We start from the raw sequence: 17500 nt of genomic DNA on the forward strand, positions 1-17500 counted from the left end.
CCCCCTCCCAATCGCCTCCCTCCCCTTCTCCCCCCCTCCCCCCCACCCCCTCCCAATCGCCTCCCTCCCCATCTCCAACGAAGGTGTCGATCATGGCACCTCCCCAGCGCGGGGTGTGTTACGGCGCCTGGGATGGCTGCCTTGTCAATTCCCTCTTGTAAGATTCAGGAAACACTCGCCAGCCTACCTGGTGGATGGAGGGGGGATGGGGGGAGTGGGGGGTGGGGGGAGATGGAGGGTGGGAGATGGGGTGGATGGAAGGGGGTTGGAGGGAGATGGGGTGGGGCTGGTGGGGGTGTTGGGGGATGTTTGTTTGTGTGTGTGTGTGTGTGTATGTGCGTGCCTGCGTGCGTGCGTGCATGTATGTATGCATGTATGCATGTATGTGTGTCCTTCTGTATATCTATCTACACGTACACAAATATACACACAAACACAGATCTCCCTCCCTCCATTGCCCAACCCCCGTAAACAGTAAACAGATACATGTTCAAAAAACACCCTTTCCCCCCTCCCTCCTTCCCCCATCCCATCCCCACCCCCATCCCATGTGCGTGTAAGTACGTCCACACGCGTGTAAATACCCCCCCCCCCCGCCCCCCATCCCCCCCGCAGCCGCAACGCGTCGCCGTCACTCTCGCAGGCGCATCCTGTCGCCGATCCCGGGCGTCTAATATACCAAGACTCGCCCGTAAATAAGTGATGTCGATATGCTGCCATGGGTTGCCCTCAGCCTCAGCCTCAGCCTCAGCCAGCCAGTCCCCGCTTTCAGATCAGAGGGAGGGAGGGAGGGAGGGAGGGAGGGAGGGAGTGATGATGGGAACGGGGGGGCAAAAGGAAGGAGGGTGAAGGGTGATGGGTAAAGGTAGGGAGGGAGGGTGGGGAATGGGGGGGGAAAGAGGGAGGGAGGGTGAAGGGTAAAGGGAGGGAGGGGTGAAGGGTGATGGGTAAAGGGAAGGAAGGAGGGTAAAAGGAAGGAAGGAGGGTAATCCTATATGGGAGGGAGGGAGGGGAAAAGGAGGGAGGGAAAGTAAAGGGAAGAAAGGAGGGTAATGGGAAGGAGGGGGTAGAGGGAGAGGAGGGTAAAGGGAGGGATGGTAAGGAGAAGGAGGAATGGTAGGGAAGGAAGGAGAGAGAGAGACCGGGAGGGAAAAGAGGAAAAAAAAAAGAGAGAAGAATAAAGAATAACACAAGGAAAAGAAAAAAAAAAAGAAAAGAAAAAATACATTAAAAAAAAATCAGAAAAGAAAACACACGACGAAAACACCAAGAAGAAAGAAAGACAAAACAAGAGAAAGGAAAAGGAAGGGATGGACGCAGGTGGAGAGGGGGGAAGGGGGGGGGGGGTCCGCAAAGTGAAATACCTCGCTGGTTTCCTGACTTCTCGCTTACGCTCCCGCAAAGTTTCCACCGCGACGCCAAAGACCACGCATCCAATCTTGGTCTCGAGTAAGTATATTCTTTGGAGGAAGGTGGAGAGAAAGAGAGAAAGGAAGGTGGGCGTGAGAAAAAGAAGAGGAGGAGAAGGAGGTAGGGGGGGAGGTAGGGGACGGGGGATGATAAGAGAGAGGAAGGAGGAAGAGGGGAGAGAGTGAGGAAGAGGAGGAGGAGGAGAAGGAGGTAGGGGGGCGGGGCGGGGGATGAAAAGAGAGAGGAAGGAGGAAGAGGGGAGAGAGTGAGGAGGGGGAGGAGGAGGAGGAGAAGGAGGTAGGGGGACGGAGCGGGGGATGATAAGAGAGAAGAAGGTGGAGGAAGAGGGGAGAGAATGAGGAAGAGGAGGAGGAGGAGGAGAAGAAGGTAGGGGGACGGGGCGGAGGAAGAAAAGAGAGAGGAAGGAGGAAGAGGGGAGAGAGTGAGGAAGAGGGGAGAGAATGAGGAAGAGGAGTAGGATGAGGAATGGGAGGAGGGAGTGAGTAGGTGGGAGAGAGGGAGAGAGAGAGAGAGAGAGAGAGAGAGAGAGAGAGAGAGAGAGAGAGAGAGAGAGAGAGAGAGAGATAGAGAGAGAGAGTGAAATAAAAACGAGAAGAAAGAGGCAAGCGAACCAAAGATTTCCTAAACAATTAAAATCCCCTAAAATCCTTCTCTACTCGACAAGCAAAAACAAAAACAAGAACAAGAACAAATATACCGATCCCAACAAACAAAGCAACAAACAAATCAACAAAGATTCCTAAACCCTACACATTAAATTGATAACAATAACAACAACAACAATTTTAGTACCGATAATGATGATTAGGGTTAAAATAATAATAACAATAATGATGATAATAATAATGCTAACAATAATGACCATGATGGTAATAACAATAATGACAATGAAATTGATAATGAAAATAAAAATAAAAATAACGAAGCTAAATAACAATGATAATGATGATGATTAAAGTCATAATAACAATAACAACAACAAAAAAATAACAATAAAAAATAATAAAAATAACAAGTTTCAAAGACTCACCATTAGCGAAGAGAAGTTGTAATCTGTAGTGGATGCCATTGCTTGTCTTCTGTCCTTCGGGTTCCTGACGAAGGGAAAAGGAACGAAAAAAGGGCGTGAGAACAGTGTCCTGAGGTCTTTAATTAAGACGTTTGAATAAGATTTTAGAAGAAAATGATTTTTTTTTTTAGAAGAAACTGGATTGTCTTGTGATATATATTAACACGATACTAGTTTTAGAGTTTTATATTGAGAAGATATTGATATAGGTATATATATGTGCATATATATATATATATATATATATATATATATATATATATATATATATATATATGTGAATATCTATCTATCTATCTATCGATATATACATACATATATATATACATACATACATATATATATATATATATATATATATATATATATATATATATATATATATATAATATATATTCTTGAATTAGGATATAGAAATACAACTTTATAAAGAATGAGATTATATAATTTAAAGATATATATATATATATATATAAGACCAAAAGATGCGATAACATGCATGAAAATAATTATGTTGTTTTTATTACGTAAAACTTTAATTCGGTACCTTCCTGTCTGGATGACACCCTCCATCCTAGATGAATTTTGGCACAAGTAAAGAAACACACCAATAATATCACTGTATTCTCCCAAAACGGTCGAAGAATCATCAAGTAAAAAAAAAAGAAAAAAAAAAGAAAAAAAAGGCTATGTATATATATAGATAGATAAATAAATAAATGAATAAATAGATAAATGAATAGAGAATTATGCATGAAATCACTAATGAAATTCAGGACATTAAATTTAGCAAACCAATGGCTACTATTAGCAAGGCCAGCCAAGCGTAGACAAGGAACAATTACACAATTATATCCCCCTCCCCCCTCCCCCTACCCCCCTTCCCCTTCTCAAAACCCCACTACGATTTAACAATGAGGTAGATGTTATTTAATTTACGGTGCGCTGCAGGAGAGGGAAGGAGAGGGAGAGGGAGAGGGAGAGGGAAGGGGAAAGGGAGAAGGAGAGAGTGAGAGGGAGTAGGAGAGAGGGAGGAGTAGGAGAGAGAAAGAGAGAGAGAGGGAGGGAGGGAGGGAGAGAGGGAGGGAAGGAGGGAGCGAGAGAGAGAGCGAGAGAGAGAGAAAGAGAGAAAAGAGGAGAGAGGAGAGAAAGACAGAGAAAGGAGAAAAAAGAGAGGAGAGGAGGAGAGAGGAGAGAGGAAGAGAGAGAAAAGGAGAGGGAGGAGGGACGCGGAGAGGGGGAGGAAGGGGGAGGGGAGGGAGGAGGGAAGGGAGGGGAGGAGAAGGGAGGAAGGGAGAGGAAGGGAGAGGGAGGGGGGAGGGAGGGGGAGGGAAGGGGAGGGAGGGGCGGGTCCGAGGTTCATGCAATTAGCCTGTTTACCCTTTGCTTCCAAGTGGGCATTATTCAGTCACGTGACCTGCCGTTCTGTAGCCAATACCGAGCTCTCTGTCATCAATTAAACTCTAGCGCTATTAAGTAACACTGTCTTATAGAGCTTCTCTCTCTCTCTCTCTCTCTCTCTCTCTCTCTCTCTCTCTCTCTCTCTCTCTCTCTCTCTTCTGTTATTTTTCTACCCCCTGCTTTTCTCTCCCTCAACGTTCAATTTTCATACTAGTTTCTAACCTACATTTTTCTTTTCTTTCTTTTTTTTTCTTTTCTCTTTTTTTTTTTTTTTTTTTTTTGACTCGAGAGCCTATTCATTGTGTATATTTCCGTGCGAATTCTACTCTGCCATTAACTTGTTATATCACCGCATTAGCTAGCTTTATGTGTGAATTTACTACGGCACACACGCGCGCCCCTAAACACCCAGCATAAACTGGTGTTTCTGTCTTAAGTGAAATTATGCGCAGCGGTTAACACCAGGCAATTATTTTTCGCTGAAATAATAATGCTTTTCTACAACAAGTTCACGCACTCTTTGAGTCTTGAATAAATATATTAGGGTGTGGGAAAAACATGGGTGTTGGGGGTGGGGTGGGGTGGGGTTGGGGGGGTGGGGTTGGGGGAATCGGAGGGGGGAGGGTTGGGGAGGGGAGAGGGAAGGATGGGGGTAATAGGGAGAGGGGAAGGAAGGAAGGAAGGTGGGAGAGACGGAGGAAGAATGGAGGGAGGTAGGGATGGTTTTAGGGAGATGGGAGGGAAGGGAGGTAGGTGAGGAGGGAGGGAGTTAGGGAGATAGGGAAGGAGGGAGGGAGGGAAGGAGGGAGGAAGGGAAGAAGGGAAGAAGGGTAAGAATTATCGAGATGAGGGAATGAGATAGTTATAGGGAAGAAAGAGAGGGAAGGGAGGGAATGGAAGGAAGGGAGGGAATGGTGGAGGAAGGACATGGGGAGGGAGGAATGCGTCACTGCTCATAACGTCCATCACAAAAGGGAGAAGCACATGTCAAGGAGACGTGTAAGAAGTCATAATATCTCGCTCAAGAAGGAACGAAGCTCTCTCTTTCTTTCTCTCTCTCTCTCTCTCTCTCTCTCTCTCTCTCTCTCTTTCTCTCTGTCTCTCTCTCTCTCTCTTTCTCTCTGTCTCTCTCTCTCTCTCCCTCAGTTTCTTTCTTTCTTTATTTATTTATTTCTCTCTGTCTCTGTCTCTGTCTCTCTCTCTCTCTCTTTCTCTCTATCTCTCTCCCTCTCTTTCTTCCTTTCTTTCTCTCTGTCTCTGTCTCTGTCTCTCTCTCTCCTCTCCGCAATAGTCCAGAAGCAAAATAGTAAATTTGAGGACAGGGGAGGGGAGGGGAAGACAAAGGGTAAGGGGGAGGTTAGAGAGGAGGGGGGAATAGAGGGTACGGGAGAGAGTGCGGGAGGGGGGTACGGGAGAGGGTACGGGAGAGGGTACGGGAGAGGGTGCGGGAGGGTGGTAATTTTGTTGTGATAGTGAATCAGTTTTATAATAAGCACGTACGAGTTATTCCCTGAGAGTAATTGTATAATCGGTGACGGTAATTGTACCAGAGGGCATTATGTAGTCCGTGTGTGAGTGAGCGCGTTACTCTCTCTCGCTCTCTCTCTCTCTCTCTCTCTCTCTCTCTCTCTCTCTCTCTCTCTCTCTCTCTTTCTCTCTCTCTCTCTTTCTCTCTCTCTTTCTCTCTCGGTTTCTTTCTCTTTCTCTCTCTCTCTCTCTCTCTCTCTCTTTCTCTCGCTCTCTCTCTAGCTCTCTTGCCGTCTTACACCTCTCTACTTCCCTCCTCCCCCTTCCCTCTCTCCCTCCCTCCCCCACACTCTTTCTCTCTCCATCGGAAAGGCTGTGAAAAGGGAGGTCTATGGGAATGGGTCTTTAAAATGGGGTCTAAAAGTGAATCTCCAAAATCGGGTCTAAAAGTGTCTCCAAAATGGGGTCTAAAAGTGTCTCCAAAATGGGGTCTAAAAGTGTCTCCAAAATGGGGTCTAAAAGTAAGTCTCCAAAGTGGGGTTTGAAAATGAATCTCCAAAATGGGGTCTAAAAGTAAGTCTCTAAAATAGGTTCTAAAAGTAAGTCTCTAAAATGGGTTCTAAAAGTAAGTCCCCAAAATGGTGTCTCCAAAATGGGGTCGTCCAAGATGGGGTCCGTAAAATGGGGTCTTGGAGGAGGAGGAGGGGGGGGTCTTCGAAGAGCGGGTCTGGCGCAAGGACCGGCTTTATTTCGGTCTTGAAGGTGGAGGCGGGCGAGGCTACTAGGCAGTTTTATGGCGGGACGGAGCACCGAATTCTGTCTGGGAGAAAGTCTTGGCCGGGACTTGTTCTTGCTCTTTCTGTTTCTTCTGCTTCTTCGTCTTCTTCTTCTTCTTCTTCTTCTTTTTCTCAATCACATCCTCTTTTTCTGATTTTTTTCTTGTCTTTTCCTCTTTTTTTTCTGTTTCTTTTTCTTCTTGTCTTCTTCTCTTTCTTCTTCTTCTCCTTCCTCTTCATCTTCTTCTTCTCCTTCTTCTTCTTAAATATTGTACTAAGGCCGAAGACATCAGAACTCCAAAGACACATCATCGCGCAGGGTTGGGACTTCATCATCACAGAGAGAAAAAAAACCCTTTTGATATGACTACGCATGTGAACCTATTTGAAGTGATATAGAGATGAGTATCCAAGGTTTCCAAATGGTCAAGTCGCCTTCTATCCAGCAGCTGTCTGTCTGTCTCACTTCCTGTCTGTGTAGTTGGTCTGTATGGATGTACTGTCTGTCTGCATTTGTTCTGTCTGTTTGCATGTGTGTTCTGTTTGTTTACATGTGTGTTCTGTCTGTTTGCATGTGTGTTCTGGCTCTCTGCATGTGTGCTGTGGCTCTCTGCATGTCCATCTGTCCGTTTGCATGTCAGTCTGTCCGTTTGCATGTCCATCTGTCCGTTTGCATGTCAGTCTGTCCGTTTGCATATCTATCAGTCTATCTTCATTCTTTCTATGTCTGTCTGTCTGTCTGCCAGTCAGTCTATCTATATGTCTTTCAATGAGTCTGTCTTGCCACGGGGAAACTCCAGACGCCTATTACGTCACGACCTTCCCGTGCCAAATGCCAAGACGAGATGCTGCAACAATGCGGGCGGGCGCGGATCCTGGCATTTACTTGACCTTTGTTGCAGGAGACTTCGTGCATCGCGGCCGAGGGGAGACGTGTATCGTGACGTCATCAATAGACGGACGCGGTTGTGGTGTAAGTCGAGGCTGCGGTCAGATCTGCGGTCGCTTTGTTTTGTTTGGCTTTTTGTTTTTGTTCCCGACTGCTTTGTTGAATTAGTTGAATTCCACTATCGTTGTTTTAGAAAATCGTGTTCTGAATACGATTAATAAAAGGGGAGGGAAAAGTACCCAGAGGTGACTCAGCTAGGCCTCGACGAGTGCCACAATCTGACGAGGAGTGCCACAATCTCGAACTTCACTTCCCCAACTACCTCCCCATCCGCCTACCCCCCTCCCCTACTGCCCCAACTCCTCTACCTAATCACACCTACAGTCAGTGCTCATCCCCTTACCCCCGCCCCCCTATCCTTCCCTCTCAACCCACCCCCTTACCTACCCTACTCTCCCCTTCCCCTTGCCCCCCTCCCCCCATACCATCTATTTCCCCTTCTCCTCCCCACCTCCTTCCCTCCAACCCCAACCCCTCCTTTACCCTTCTCCCATCCTACCTTACCTCTACCTCATCCCCCCACCCCTTCCCCCACCCCACACCCCCCTCACCCCACCCCAAACCCCCACCGGCCATAAAACTCACCTGGTCCTTCTCGATGAAACCCAGGAACGCCGTCCTCTCGATCTCGATGGGCTGCCCCGCTCGGTCGTAGAGGGCGATGACGAAGTGGAAGAAGTTGGACTTTCTGAGGTTGCTGGGCGGCTGCTTCTCGAAGTGTGCGCGTCCGAGGCCCACGCTACAGGAGGGGGAAGGGGGAACGGGAGGGGGGAAGGGGAAGGGGGAAGGGGCGGGATGGGGAAGGGGTGGAAGTGGGGAAGGGAGGAATCGGGAAGGGGAAGGGGTGGAAGGGGGGAAGGGGTGGGGGAGGAAGGAGGAAGGGGCGCATGAGGTGGGGGAGGAAGGGGGGGGAAGGGGAGAGGGGAGGCGTAGAAGAATGTTCAGGGAGGGAAGGGAAGGGGAAAGGAGGAAAGGGAGGAACGGGAGAGAAAAAAAAAATGGAATTAGATTCGGGATCAAAACGCGTGGTGGAATTTTGTGCTTTTGAGGGGGGGTGTGTGGAGAGTTGGATGATGATGTAAGAAAGAGGAGAAAGAGGAGGAGGAAGGAGGAAGCGAGAATGAGAAAGAGGAAGGATGATGGGAGAAACAGGGAGGAGGAGGAAGAAGAGGATTGAGAAGAAAGGAAGAAGAGGATTGAAAAGAAAGGAAAAATGAATGAGGAGAAAGGAGGAAGAATTTCAGAATGAAGAGGAAGAAAGAGGTAAATGATAATCATAGGAAGAGGGAAAGATGGAAGGAGGCAGTTGATGATTTTGGTGATAAAGAGATACGTTCTCTCGAATGGATTCATGTACAGAAAAACAAATAAAAGGAAGACAAACCAATCCATGTTATATCTCTATCTATCTATACACACAGATATATATATATATGTACACATATGCAAACATGTATGATATACATAAATGGAGGGAGGGAGAGAGAGAGAGAGAGAGAGAGAGAGAGAGAGAGAGAGAGAGAGAGAGAGAGAGAGAGAGAGAGAGAGAGAGAGAGAGAAGAGAGAGAGAGAGAGAAGAGAGAGAGAGAGAGAGAAGAAAGAGAAAAGAGAGAGAAGAGAGAGAGAGGAGAGAGAGAGAGAGAGAGAGAGAGAGAGAGAGAGAGAGAGAGAGAAAGAGAGAGAGTAAGAGAGAGAGAGAAAGAGAGAAGGAGAGAGAAAGAAAGAAAGAAAGAGAAAAAGAGACACAGAGAGACAGACGAATACACACCAATTAAAAAAAAAAACACGAAATACGAGAATTAAAAAAAATCACCAAAAAGTTCAAAACAAATAAGACAAGAGAATCCACACGAAGAAAGGGAAACAAAATACATTTTAGATAAAGATATTCGGTCCTGTCGCTGACTCGTGGTTTATACTACAGCAACCAAGTACATGTTACAGACATGTTGCAACCCAAAGCAAAAGGGTGGAGTGAGGGCGAGCGCTGGTGTGTGTGTGTGTGTGTGTGTGTGTGTGTGTGTGTGTGTGTGTGTGTGTGTGTGTGTGTGTGTGTGTGTGTGTGTGTGTGTGTGTGTGTGTGTGTGTGTGTGTGTGTGTGTGTGTGTGTGTGTGTGTGTGTGTTGCAGAGGAAATGGAAACTACACGATGATGTGCATAAAAGAGAATAGATATACATAGGTAGATAGATAGGTAGATAGATAGATAGATAGTCTAGAATATTCCATAAAATGGTATTTTGAGGAAGGTGAAGAACATGGATGATAAAAGGCATGTAAATAATGATAAAAACGATGATATTGATAACAAGGATAACAACAACAATTATAATAATAATAATCACACCAATAAGGACAATGAAAGAAGGAAAACACTATTATCTTTCAATATTTCAAGATCAACTTGCAACCTGAATACCTCAAAGATTACCACACAACCATTCATACAAATATCAACCTAAGACTCTGAATGTCTTATTTTCTTTAATCAGTCAAAATTAAAAGAATAATATCAACATCGCAAACAATTGAAATGCAACAAAAACGCATCGAACAATAACTCTTATTCTCCCAAAGCGCCAATGATAACAGCGTAAAATTTGCATATTAAAACGTAATTTTGAAGCAAACATCCTCGGGTGATTAGATTATCGTCAATAAAAATGGAGGCAAACTTTTTTTTTCAATCAAGCTCTAGTTATTCTATAAAAGTTCGTTGCATAATGAATTATTTTTTTTTTTTAAAGTTAATTTATATCAGACATATATATTTTCAATTACTTACGTATACATGTTTGTGGCTTGGTCAGTAGAATGTACAAACTCCAAATCCAGATATAATGCACTAAAAAATGTTTATTCGCACAAACACAAACCACAACAAAAACACAAACACAACTTCCGTATCAATGTTATTAGTTCCAAGACAGTAAAACAGCTGATGCAAATTTCTCACGTCAACAATTACAACCACCTCGGCCAATAGGTCACATTCAACTGACCTTTCTCTTGCACGGACAGGTCAAACCGCAAGCAACCCTCGTCCCCCCCCCTCCCTCCCTCCCATCCTCCCCCACTGCCCTTAGTTCTTGACCCCCTTCCCCCTTCCCTCTCCCCCTCCCCTCCTTCCCCCTTACCCCTTTCCCTCATTATCTCGTAACGGGGTCACGTCAGGTTAGCTGCAAGTCACATAACAAGCGGCTATTGTTTTGCGTTTGGCTCTCTGTGGCAGCCGTTTAGGAGGCCACGTAACAGGGAGGGGGAGGAGGGAGGAGGAGGGGGAGAGGGGGTAAAAAATGGTTGTCGTCTTAGGCTTTTGTTATTATTAAATGGTCGGGGCGCGTCGGTGCCGCTCTGAATCTGTTTTCTTGAACCTGGAATTTTCTTCCAGGATAAAGGTTTAGATTCGCGTATGCGCATACATACATTCGTTTGTAAATACACACACACACACACACACACACACACACACACACATATATATATATATATATATATATATACATATATATATATGTGTGTGTGTGTGTGTGTGTGTGTGTGTGTGTGAATGTATGTGTGTGTGTAATCATTTAATGAATTTATGTATATATAAATATATATATATATATATATATATATATATATATATATATACATATATATATGAATATATGTATGTAGGTGCCCAAGGAATATAAAGAAACTAGAAACGATTAGTAAAAGAAAGAGAGAGAGAGAGAGAGAGAATGAAAGAGAAAGAGAAAGAGAGCGAATGAGAAAGAGAGAGAATGAGAAAGAGAGAGAACGAAAAAAAGAAAGAGAAAGAGAGCGAATGAAAAAAAGAGACAGGGAAGAACGAAAAAGAAAACAAGAAAGAAAAGAAAAGAAAAAAAAAAAAAAAGAACGAAAAAATATCTTACGAGAGAGGAAAGAGAGTTTATCCGCCTATCGCAAAACCCATAATCCACAACGCCTTCACAAGTCGCCCTTACGCCACCCCGCGATAAGGTCTAATACACGGTAAGGATCGAAGGCTAATGATTTTTCCATAAATACCGGGCAAACAGCGACAGTGAATCGATAAGTGACCCATCCACCTGTACACTTACGTCGCTGAGTCGAGAGTGAGTCAAAGTATGACTCCTTTCGGTTGAGAGTGAGTTTGGATTTTGCTTTTTTTCAGCTGATGGTGAGTCAGGGTATTACTCTATTTGGTTGAGAGTGAGTCAGAGTTTGACTTCTTTTGACTGAGAGTGAGTTAGGATTTTACTATTCTTAGTCCAAAGTGAGTCAAAACTATGACTCCTTCTGGTCGAGAGTGAGTTAATTCATCCCTCCTCTGAGTGAAGACGAGTCAAAACATTACTCATCTCAGTCGAGGATGAGTCAGAATATCATTCCTCATATTAAAAAAAAAAAAAAAAAAAAAAAAAAATCAAACGCAAACACGGCAAGGACGCCATCTATTTCAATTTCTATTCATGCATTCCTTCCTCCTTTCCATCTCTCTTGAATGAATATGATGTGCTACACTGTTGCATCTTCTCGCCAACATAAACAATCATTGACATAAGAGCAGGGAATTTGTCATTACATATGTTATATTGGCTGCCATGTTCTGTCTAGCGTTCTGAGCAAAGAATTTAAAAAAAGGAATAAAAACGAAAAAAAATATATATAAAAAGGTGAAAAGGGTTTACATGAAAAGACTAAGAAAACGAAAGTTAGAATAAAAAAAGCCTAAAAAAGATAACGTAAAAATTAAGACGAAAAAGTAACGTAAAAATTAAGACGAAAAAGTAACGTAAAAATCAAGACGAAAAAGTAACGTAAAAATTAAGACGAAAAAGTAACGTAAAAATAAAATATTTTATATCGAAAGAAAAAGAAACTAAAAAAAAGAAAAAAAAAAGAAAAAAAAATCCAATTTCTTTATACTGCTTTTAAAACATGGACAACCGTTATCTTTCGTAACGTACTTTAATCTTCTACGTTTAAATAATGCTTTCATTCGTAATACCTCCCTAACACCTGTAAGTAGCTGTTATATATAAGCTATCCACTTATAAGACACTTACTCATCCACTTATGAGCTACTTATATCCGTGTGATAATACATTGCCTACGATAGCCTCTCTTAGTCCACTTCAAACACAAACACACATATCATCCATCTAAGTGCCCCCCCCCCCACCCTCACTCCCCCTCCATCCTACTCCCCCTTCCCCTCTCCCTCCCTCTACAAAGCTATTGAAAGTGAGCGCTAAGGGTGTTTGAGTACATGCCTCCCCCCTCTCCCCCCTCTCCCCCCACCCGCCACCTACTCGCCCTCCCCCCATTCCCTCCATTTGTCCCCCTTTTCCCTCCACCCTCTTATCTTCACTTTCATCTACTCTATTCATCTCTCCTCCTTTTCCTCTCCACCCCCTCTTCTACTGCCCCCCTCCTACCCCCACTTTCCCTCCTCCACACACAATTACACACAGACACACACTCTCTCTGCACATACACATTTACATATATACATACACACTCATACACACAAACACACACTCTCTCACACAGACACATTCACACACACTCTCTCTCTCTCTCTCTCTCTCTCTCTCTCTCTCTCTCTCTCTCTCTCTCTCTCTCTCTCTCTCTCTCTCTCTCTCTCTCTACACACACATACATACAAACAAACAAACAAACACGTCGACACCCCGCTACCTTATTCCACGCCATTCGATAATTTCGGTTTACAAGTCGCGGATTCTTATCTCTTTTATCTGGTTGAGTCATACTCGTTGTCTGCCGGGAGGGAGGGGGGAGGGGGTGAAGAAGGAGAGGGGTGCGGGAGGAAGGGGAGGGAGGAGAGGAAGGAGAGGAGGACGGGAGGGAAGGGAGGAGAATGAGGGAGAAGGAAGGAGGAGAGGGAAGGGAGAGGTAGGGAAGGGGGTGGGGGAGGAGAGGAGTAAGGAAGTGGGTGGGGGAGGGGAAAGGAAGGGTGGGAGGAGGGAAGATGAAGAAGGGGAAGGAGAGAAGGGAGGGAAAAAAGAAGGGAAGAGAAAGGGAGGAAGAAAGAGAGAGAATGAGGGGATGGGAAGAATTCTTCGCAGGATGTCGAGGCAGAACTCATCACAACGAATTTGAATACGCAAATCACACACACACACACACACACACACACACGCACACACACATAAACAAAAGACACTGAAAACATCGCTATCTTTATTAAATATCTCTCACACTTCTATCATCTCAAACTCCGCTAAGAAATGCAGATAAAATAATCAAAGTCAAAGAAAAAAATGAAGAAGATAATAAGACGTAATGAAACAAAGCAATTAACTCGATGACGTAAGAAGCCCTGGAATGGGAGGGACGCATATCTACTTAACGTCGTGCTCTGACCTCATGTTAGGTCACCTTAGGTCACGCTGGTAGGACTACAGAAGGTCTTTTGATCTTTTTTTGTTGCGTAATATTATGTCATATCTATAGATGTCTATATGTGTGCTCATGTTTATGGATAAATACATATATACATACAAATATATATACATATATTTATGCACACACACACACACACACACACGCGCGCGCGCGCGCGCGCGCACGCACATACATACACACATATTAATATAGATAAATAGATAGCTATAAATAAAGATAGCTAGATAGGTAGGTATAAATAGCTAAACATAGATATAAAATTGTGGGTGTGTTTACTCTATAGATTAAACCTTATATCCCATATAATAACCCAGTATCAAAATAAGCGCTATAATGATAATGACAAATTTATACATATAAAGACTAACAATAAGTAAATATATACAATATCACCAACGGTTATGCATCATCTTATCCAATAACAAAACAACCTTAAATACTAAAACAAAAACAAACAAACACCAGAAACAACCACACACTTCACAGACACACAAAAAACAACAACAACAACAGAAAACAAGAAAACAAAAACATAAAAAACAACAAAACAGTCACAACAACAAACCGAAAATCCAAACAACAACAACACCACCAACAAACAAGGAGATGATCATAACAATGCAATTAACACCAGAACAACCATTCAGTCGATGGAAATAACCAAACAGGGGGACTGTTGGCCAACACCTCGCTACCGTTAACCATTGGCTAGGTACCACTCCCCTCCTCCCTCCCCTCCCACGATAATTAAAAAAAAAAGTAAAAAAAAAGGAAAAAAAAATTCCCGTGGGTGTTATTTCATCACGTCAACTTGCATACAGACAGGTGCACATACTTATATACACATACACTGATATTATTGTTATCATTATCATTATTATTATCATTATGATTATCCTTATTAATATTATCCTCATTGTCATCACCCTCATCGTCATTATCATTATCTTTATGATCACCGTTATCACCATTGAAATTAATATTATTATTATTTTATCATTATCATTACAAATATCTTATTATCATTATTGTTATCCTTATTGTTATCATTACTATTCTTGATATCCTTATTGTCATTAACATTATTATTATCACTATCATTGTTATTATAATTACCATTGTCATTATGATCATCAATATTCATAATTGTTATTGCTATTATTATTATAATAATTACTATCATTGTCATTATTACAACAGCTATCATCATCATGTTAATAACTCTTCTCTCTCACCCCCTCTCTCTTCTTTCTCTCTCTCTCCCTCTCTCTCTACACACACACACACACACATACACACACACATATACTGTATATATATACATGTATACATCTATCTATCTATCTGTCTATATGTATATGTGTGTGTGTGAATGTGTGTATGTATATATATATATATATATATATATATATATATATATATATATATATATATATATATATCATACATACATATCCACATATACATACAAACAAACAAACGCAAATTACTCGTCAATACCCTAACCTTCCCTCCCTCCCACCCACACACCTTCCCCTCTTTCACAGCCCACCCACCCACTCACCCAACTAGCTGCCCACCCACCCACCCACAAACCCACCCGCCCACCCACAAACCCACCTGCGCCGCCCCGCGACTCTAATAATCCCGCAAACCTAATGGCGCGGCGTCCCGTGACAGCTCGAGCAGTGAAAGGCCCGCCCGCCCGCCAGCACAAGCACACGCACGCCCACCCACCCACCCACCTATCCACCCACCCACCCACCACACCCACCTACCTACCCGCCCACCCCAATGAGAGGATGATTAAGCGTAGCGGCACCCACCCATCCGCCCACCCACCCACCTACCCACCCCATCACACCTCACCCGCCCACCTACCCGCCCACCCCAATGAGAGGAGGATTAAGCGTAGCAGCAGCGGCAGCGGCGATAAAATACGATGACCTATCCCAGGGTAGCGACAACACCGTGATCTTGGGAAATGATGGCGTTTCGAACGGGTTAACACACGCTGGAATATTTCACTGCCAATATTCACCGCTGGGATGATGGGTGGGGGTGTGAGGGTGGGGTGGGAGTGGGGGTGGGGGCGGGGGTTTTGTGTTGGTATGTGGGTGAGTGGGTTTTTGTATGCGTAGGTGGGTGGGGTGGGTGGGTGGGTTTGCAAGCATGTTTGTAAGTGAGATTGTGTACATGGTTTAATAAAGTGAGAGAGAGAGAGAGAAAGAGAGGCAAAGAGAGAGATAGAAAGAGAGAGAGAGAAACAGAGAGAGAAAAACAGAGAGAAAGAATGATAACAAGAAAAACAAAACATATAAAAATAAAAAAAATCCTCGTTTCTAAGAAAAGGCACAATATCACCCAACCGCTGACACTGCCCAGGTTTCACAAACCCTCCCCCCCTCACCCTTCCCCTTCCCCCTCCCTCAACCCCACCTTCCCCCTCCTTCCCCTCCTCCCCTCTTCCCTCCCCTCTCCCCAGCCCACAGACTAGGCACTCAACAAGTCTTTTTTTGATCAAAACTACGACCCACTCCTTCAGCATATCCATTCTACATATGAACACATATACGTATCTAACAAACAAACAAACGAAAACAAACAAAAACAAATTAAAAATGAACATATAATAAACAAGCCTCGTATCTCGATGAGAGAGAAAAAAAAAAAACGAAAAAAAGGAAAAAAAAGGGGGGAAAAAAGTTAGAAATCTATTATAAACATTAGTCCTTCAGCAACAACACGCAAATACCACAATGATCCGTCGATAATTGTGTTTTTAAAGAGAGATGAAAAAAGAAAAAAAGAAAAAAGAAAAAGAATCATGCAATGAAAACGTTGAATATACAAAAGACAGAGAGGAGGAAGAGAAGAAATGAAGAAAAGGGAGATAATAAGAAAGAGGAGAAAACGGAGGAGGAGATAAAGAAGAAGAATAAAAAAGGGAAACTAATAATAAGAATAATTCAGTAGACGAAGAAACAGAAGAACGAGGTAAAAAAAGGAAATACGAGAAATAAAAGGGAGAAGGAAAAAGGGAAAACGAATGAAGAAAAAAAGGAAAAACAGAATAACCTAATTCTTAATAATGAACAGAATGAGATGAATAAAAGGAAGAACGAGAAGACGAAAAAATAGATAAAAATGACAAAAGGAATATTAGAGATAGAAGGTAGACAAACCGACAAACACACTACAACAACAAATAAACAAACATATAAAAACATAAAGTTCCAGATAACAAGTTTCAAGTCTCATCCAACATATTCAAATCTACCATCAACATATGCAACATTTCAACCTCAAGGAATGTAAACAATGATCTTAAATTATTGATTGAAATTTCCACACGTAAACCACAACAGGTAAATTAGAGAATGCTATCTGGCCCTTAAATTACTGCGTGTGTGCGTGTGTGTGTGTGTGTTTGTGTGTGTGTGTGTGTGTGTGTGTGTGTGTGTGTGTGTGTGTGTGTGTGTGTGTGTGTGTGTGTGTGTGTGTGTGTGTGTGTGTGCGCGTGTGTGTGTGTGTGTGCATGTGTGTGTGTGTGTGTGTGTGTGTGTGTGTGTGTGTGTGTTATCATTTTTATCTATCCTTGTCATCATTTTTATCATCATCATCATCATCATCATCACCCTTATCAATAACATCAAAATTATAACATAAGAGAACAGTCAGAACAAAAAGATAATTACGATAAACTAACAAGGATTATTAACAGACTGATGATTATAAAATTTATCATAATAATTAGTTGAAAGAACAACAACCATAAAATAATAATAATGATGAAAATGGCAATAGTAATAACTGAATAATCACTCTGATGATAAATGACTATATCAACAATTATAGTACTGATAATTCTAAGATAATAAGGGTGATGATAATAATCATAATAATAGTAATAATAATAATGATGATGATAATAATAGGATGAATAGTAATGCTACTAATGATAATTATAATGATAGTAACAGTA

At 42.8% G+C, this 17500-nt stretch overlaps 1 protein-coding gene across 1 annotated transcript in view; it reads right to left on the bottom strand.

The window, feature by feature from the left end:
* kn (EBF transcription factor knot) overlaps positions 1–17500 on the bottom strand; it is a 162534-nt gene that overhangs the window by 138558 nt on the left and 6476 nt on the right. The window contains exons 2-3 of the mRNA XM_086538188.1: positions 7679–7832; positions 2462–2525 (exon numbers count right to left, since the gene is read on the bottom strand). Coding sequence (XP_086394314.1) covers positions 2462–2525; positions 7679–7832 — 218 coding nt within the window. The remainder of the gene's footprint in view (positions 1–2461; positions 2526–7678; positions 7833–17500) is intronic.

The sequence above is a fragment of the Penaeus japonicus genome, unplaced genomic scaffold (assembly GCF_977035675.1).
Source record: "Penaeus japonicus unplaced genomic scaffold, GWHDUDI00000001_assembly GWHDUDI00000007, whole genome shotgun sequence".
In the NCBI taxonomy this organism is placed as follows: Eukaryota; Metazoa; Arthropoda; class Malacostraca; order Decapoda; family Penaeidae; genus Penaeus; species Penaeus japonicus.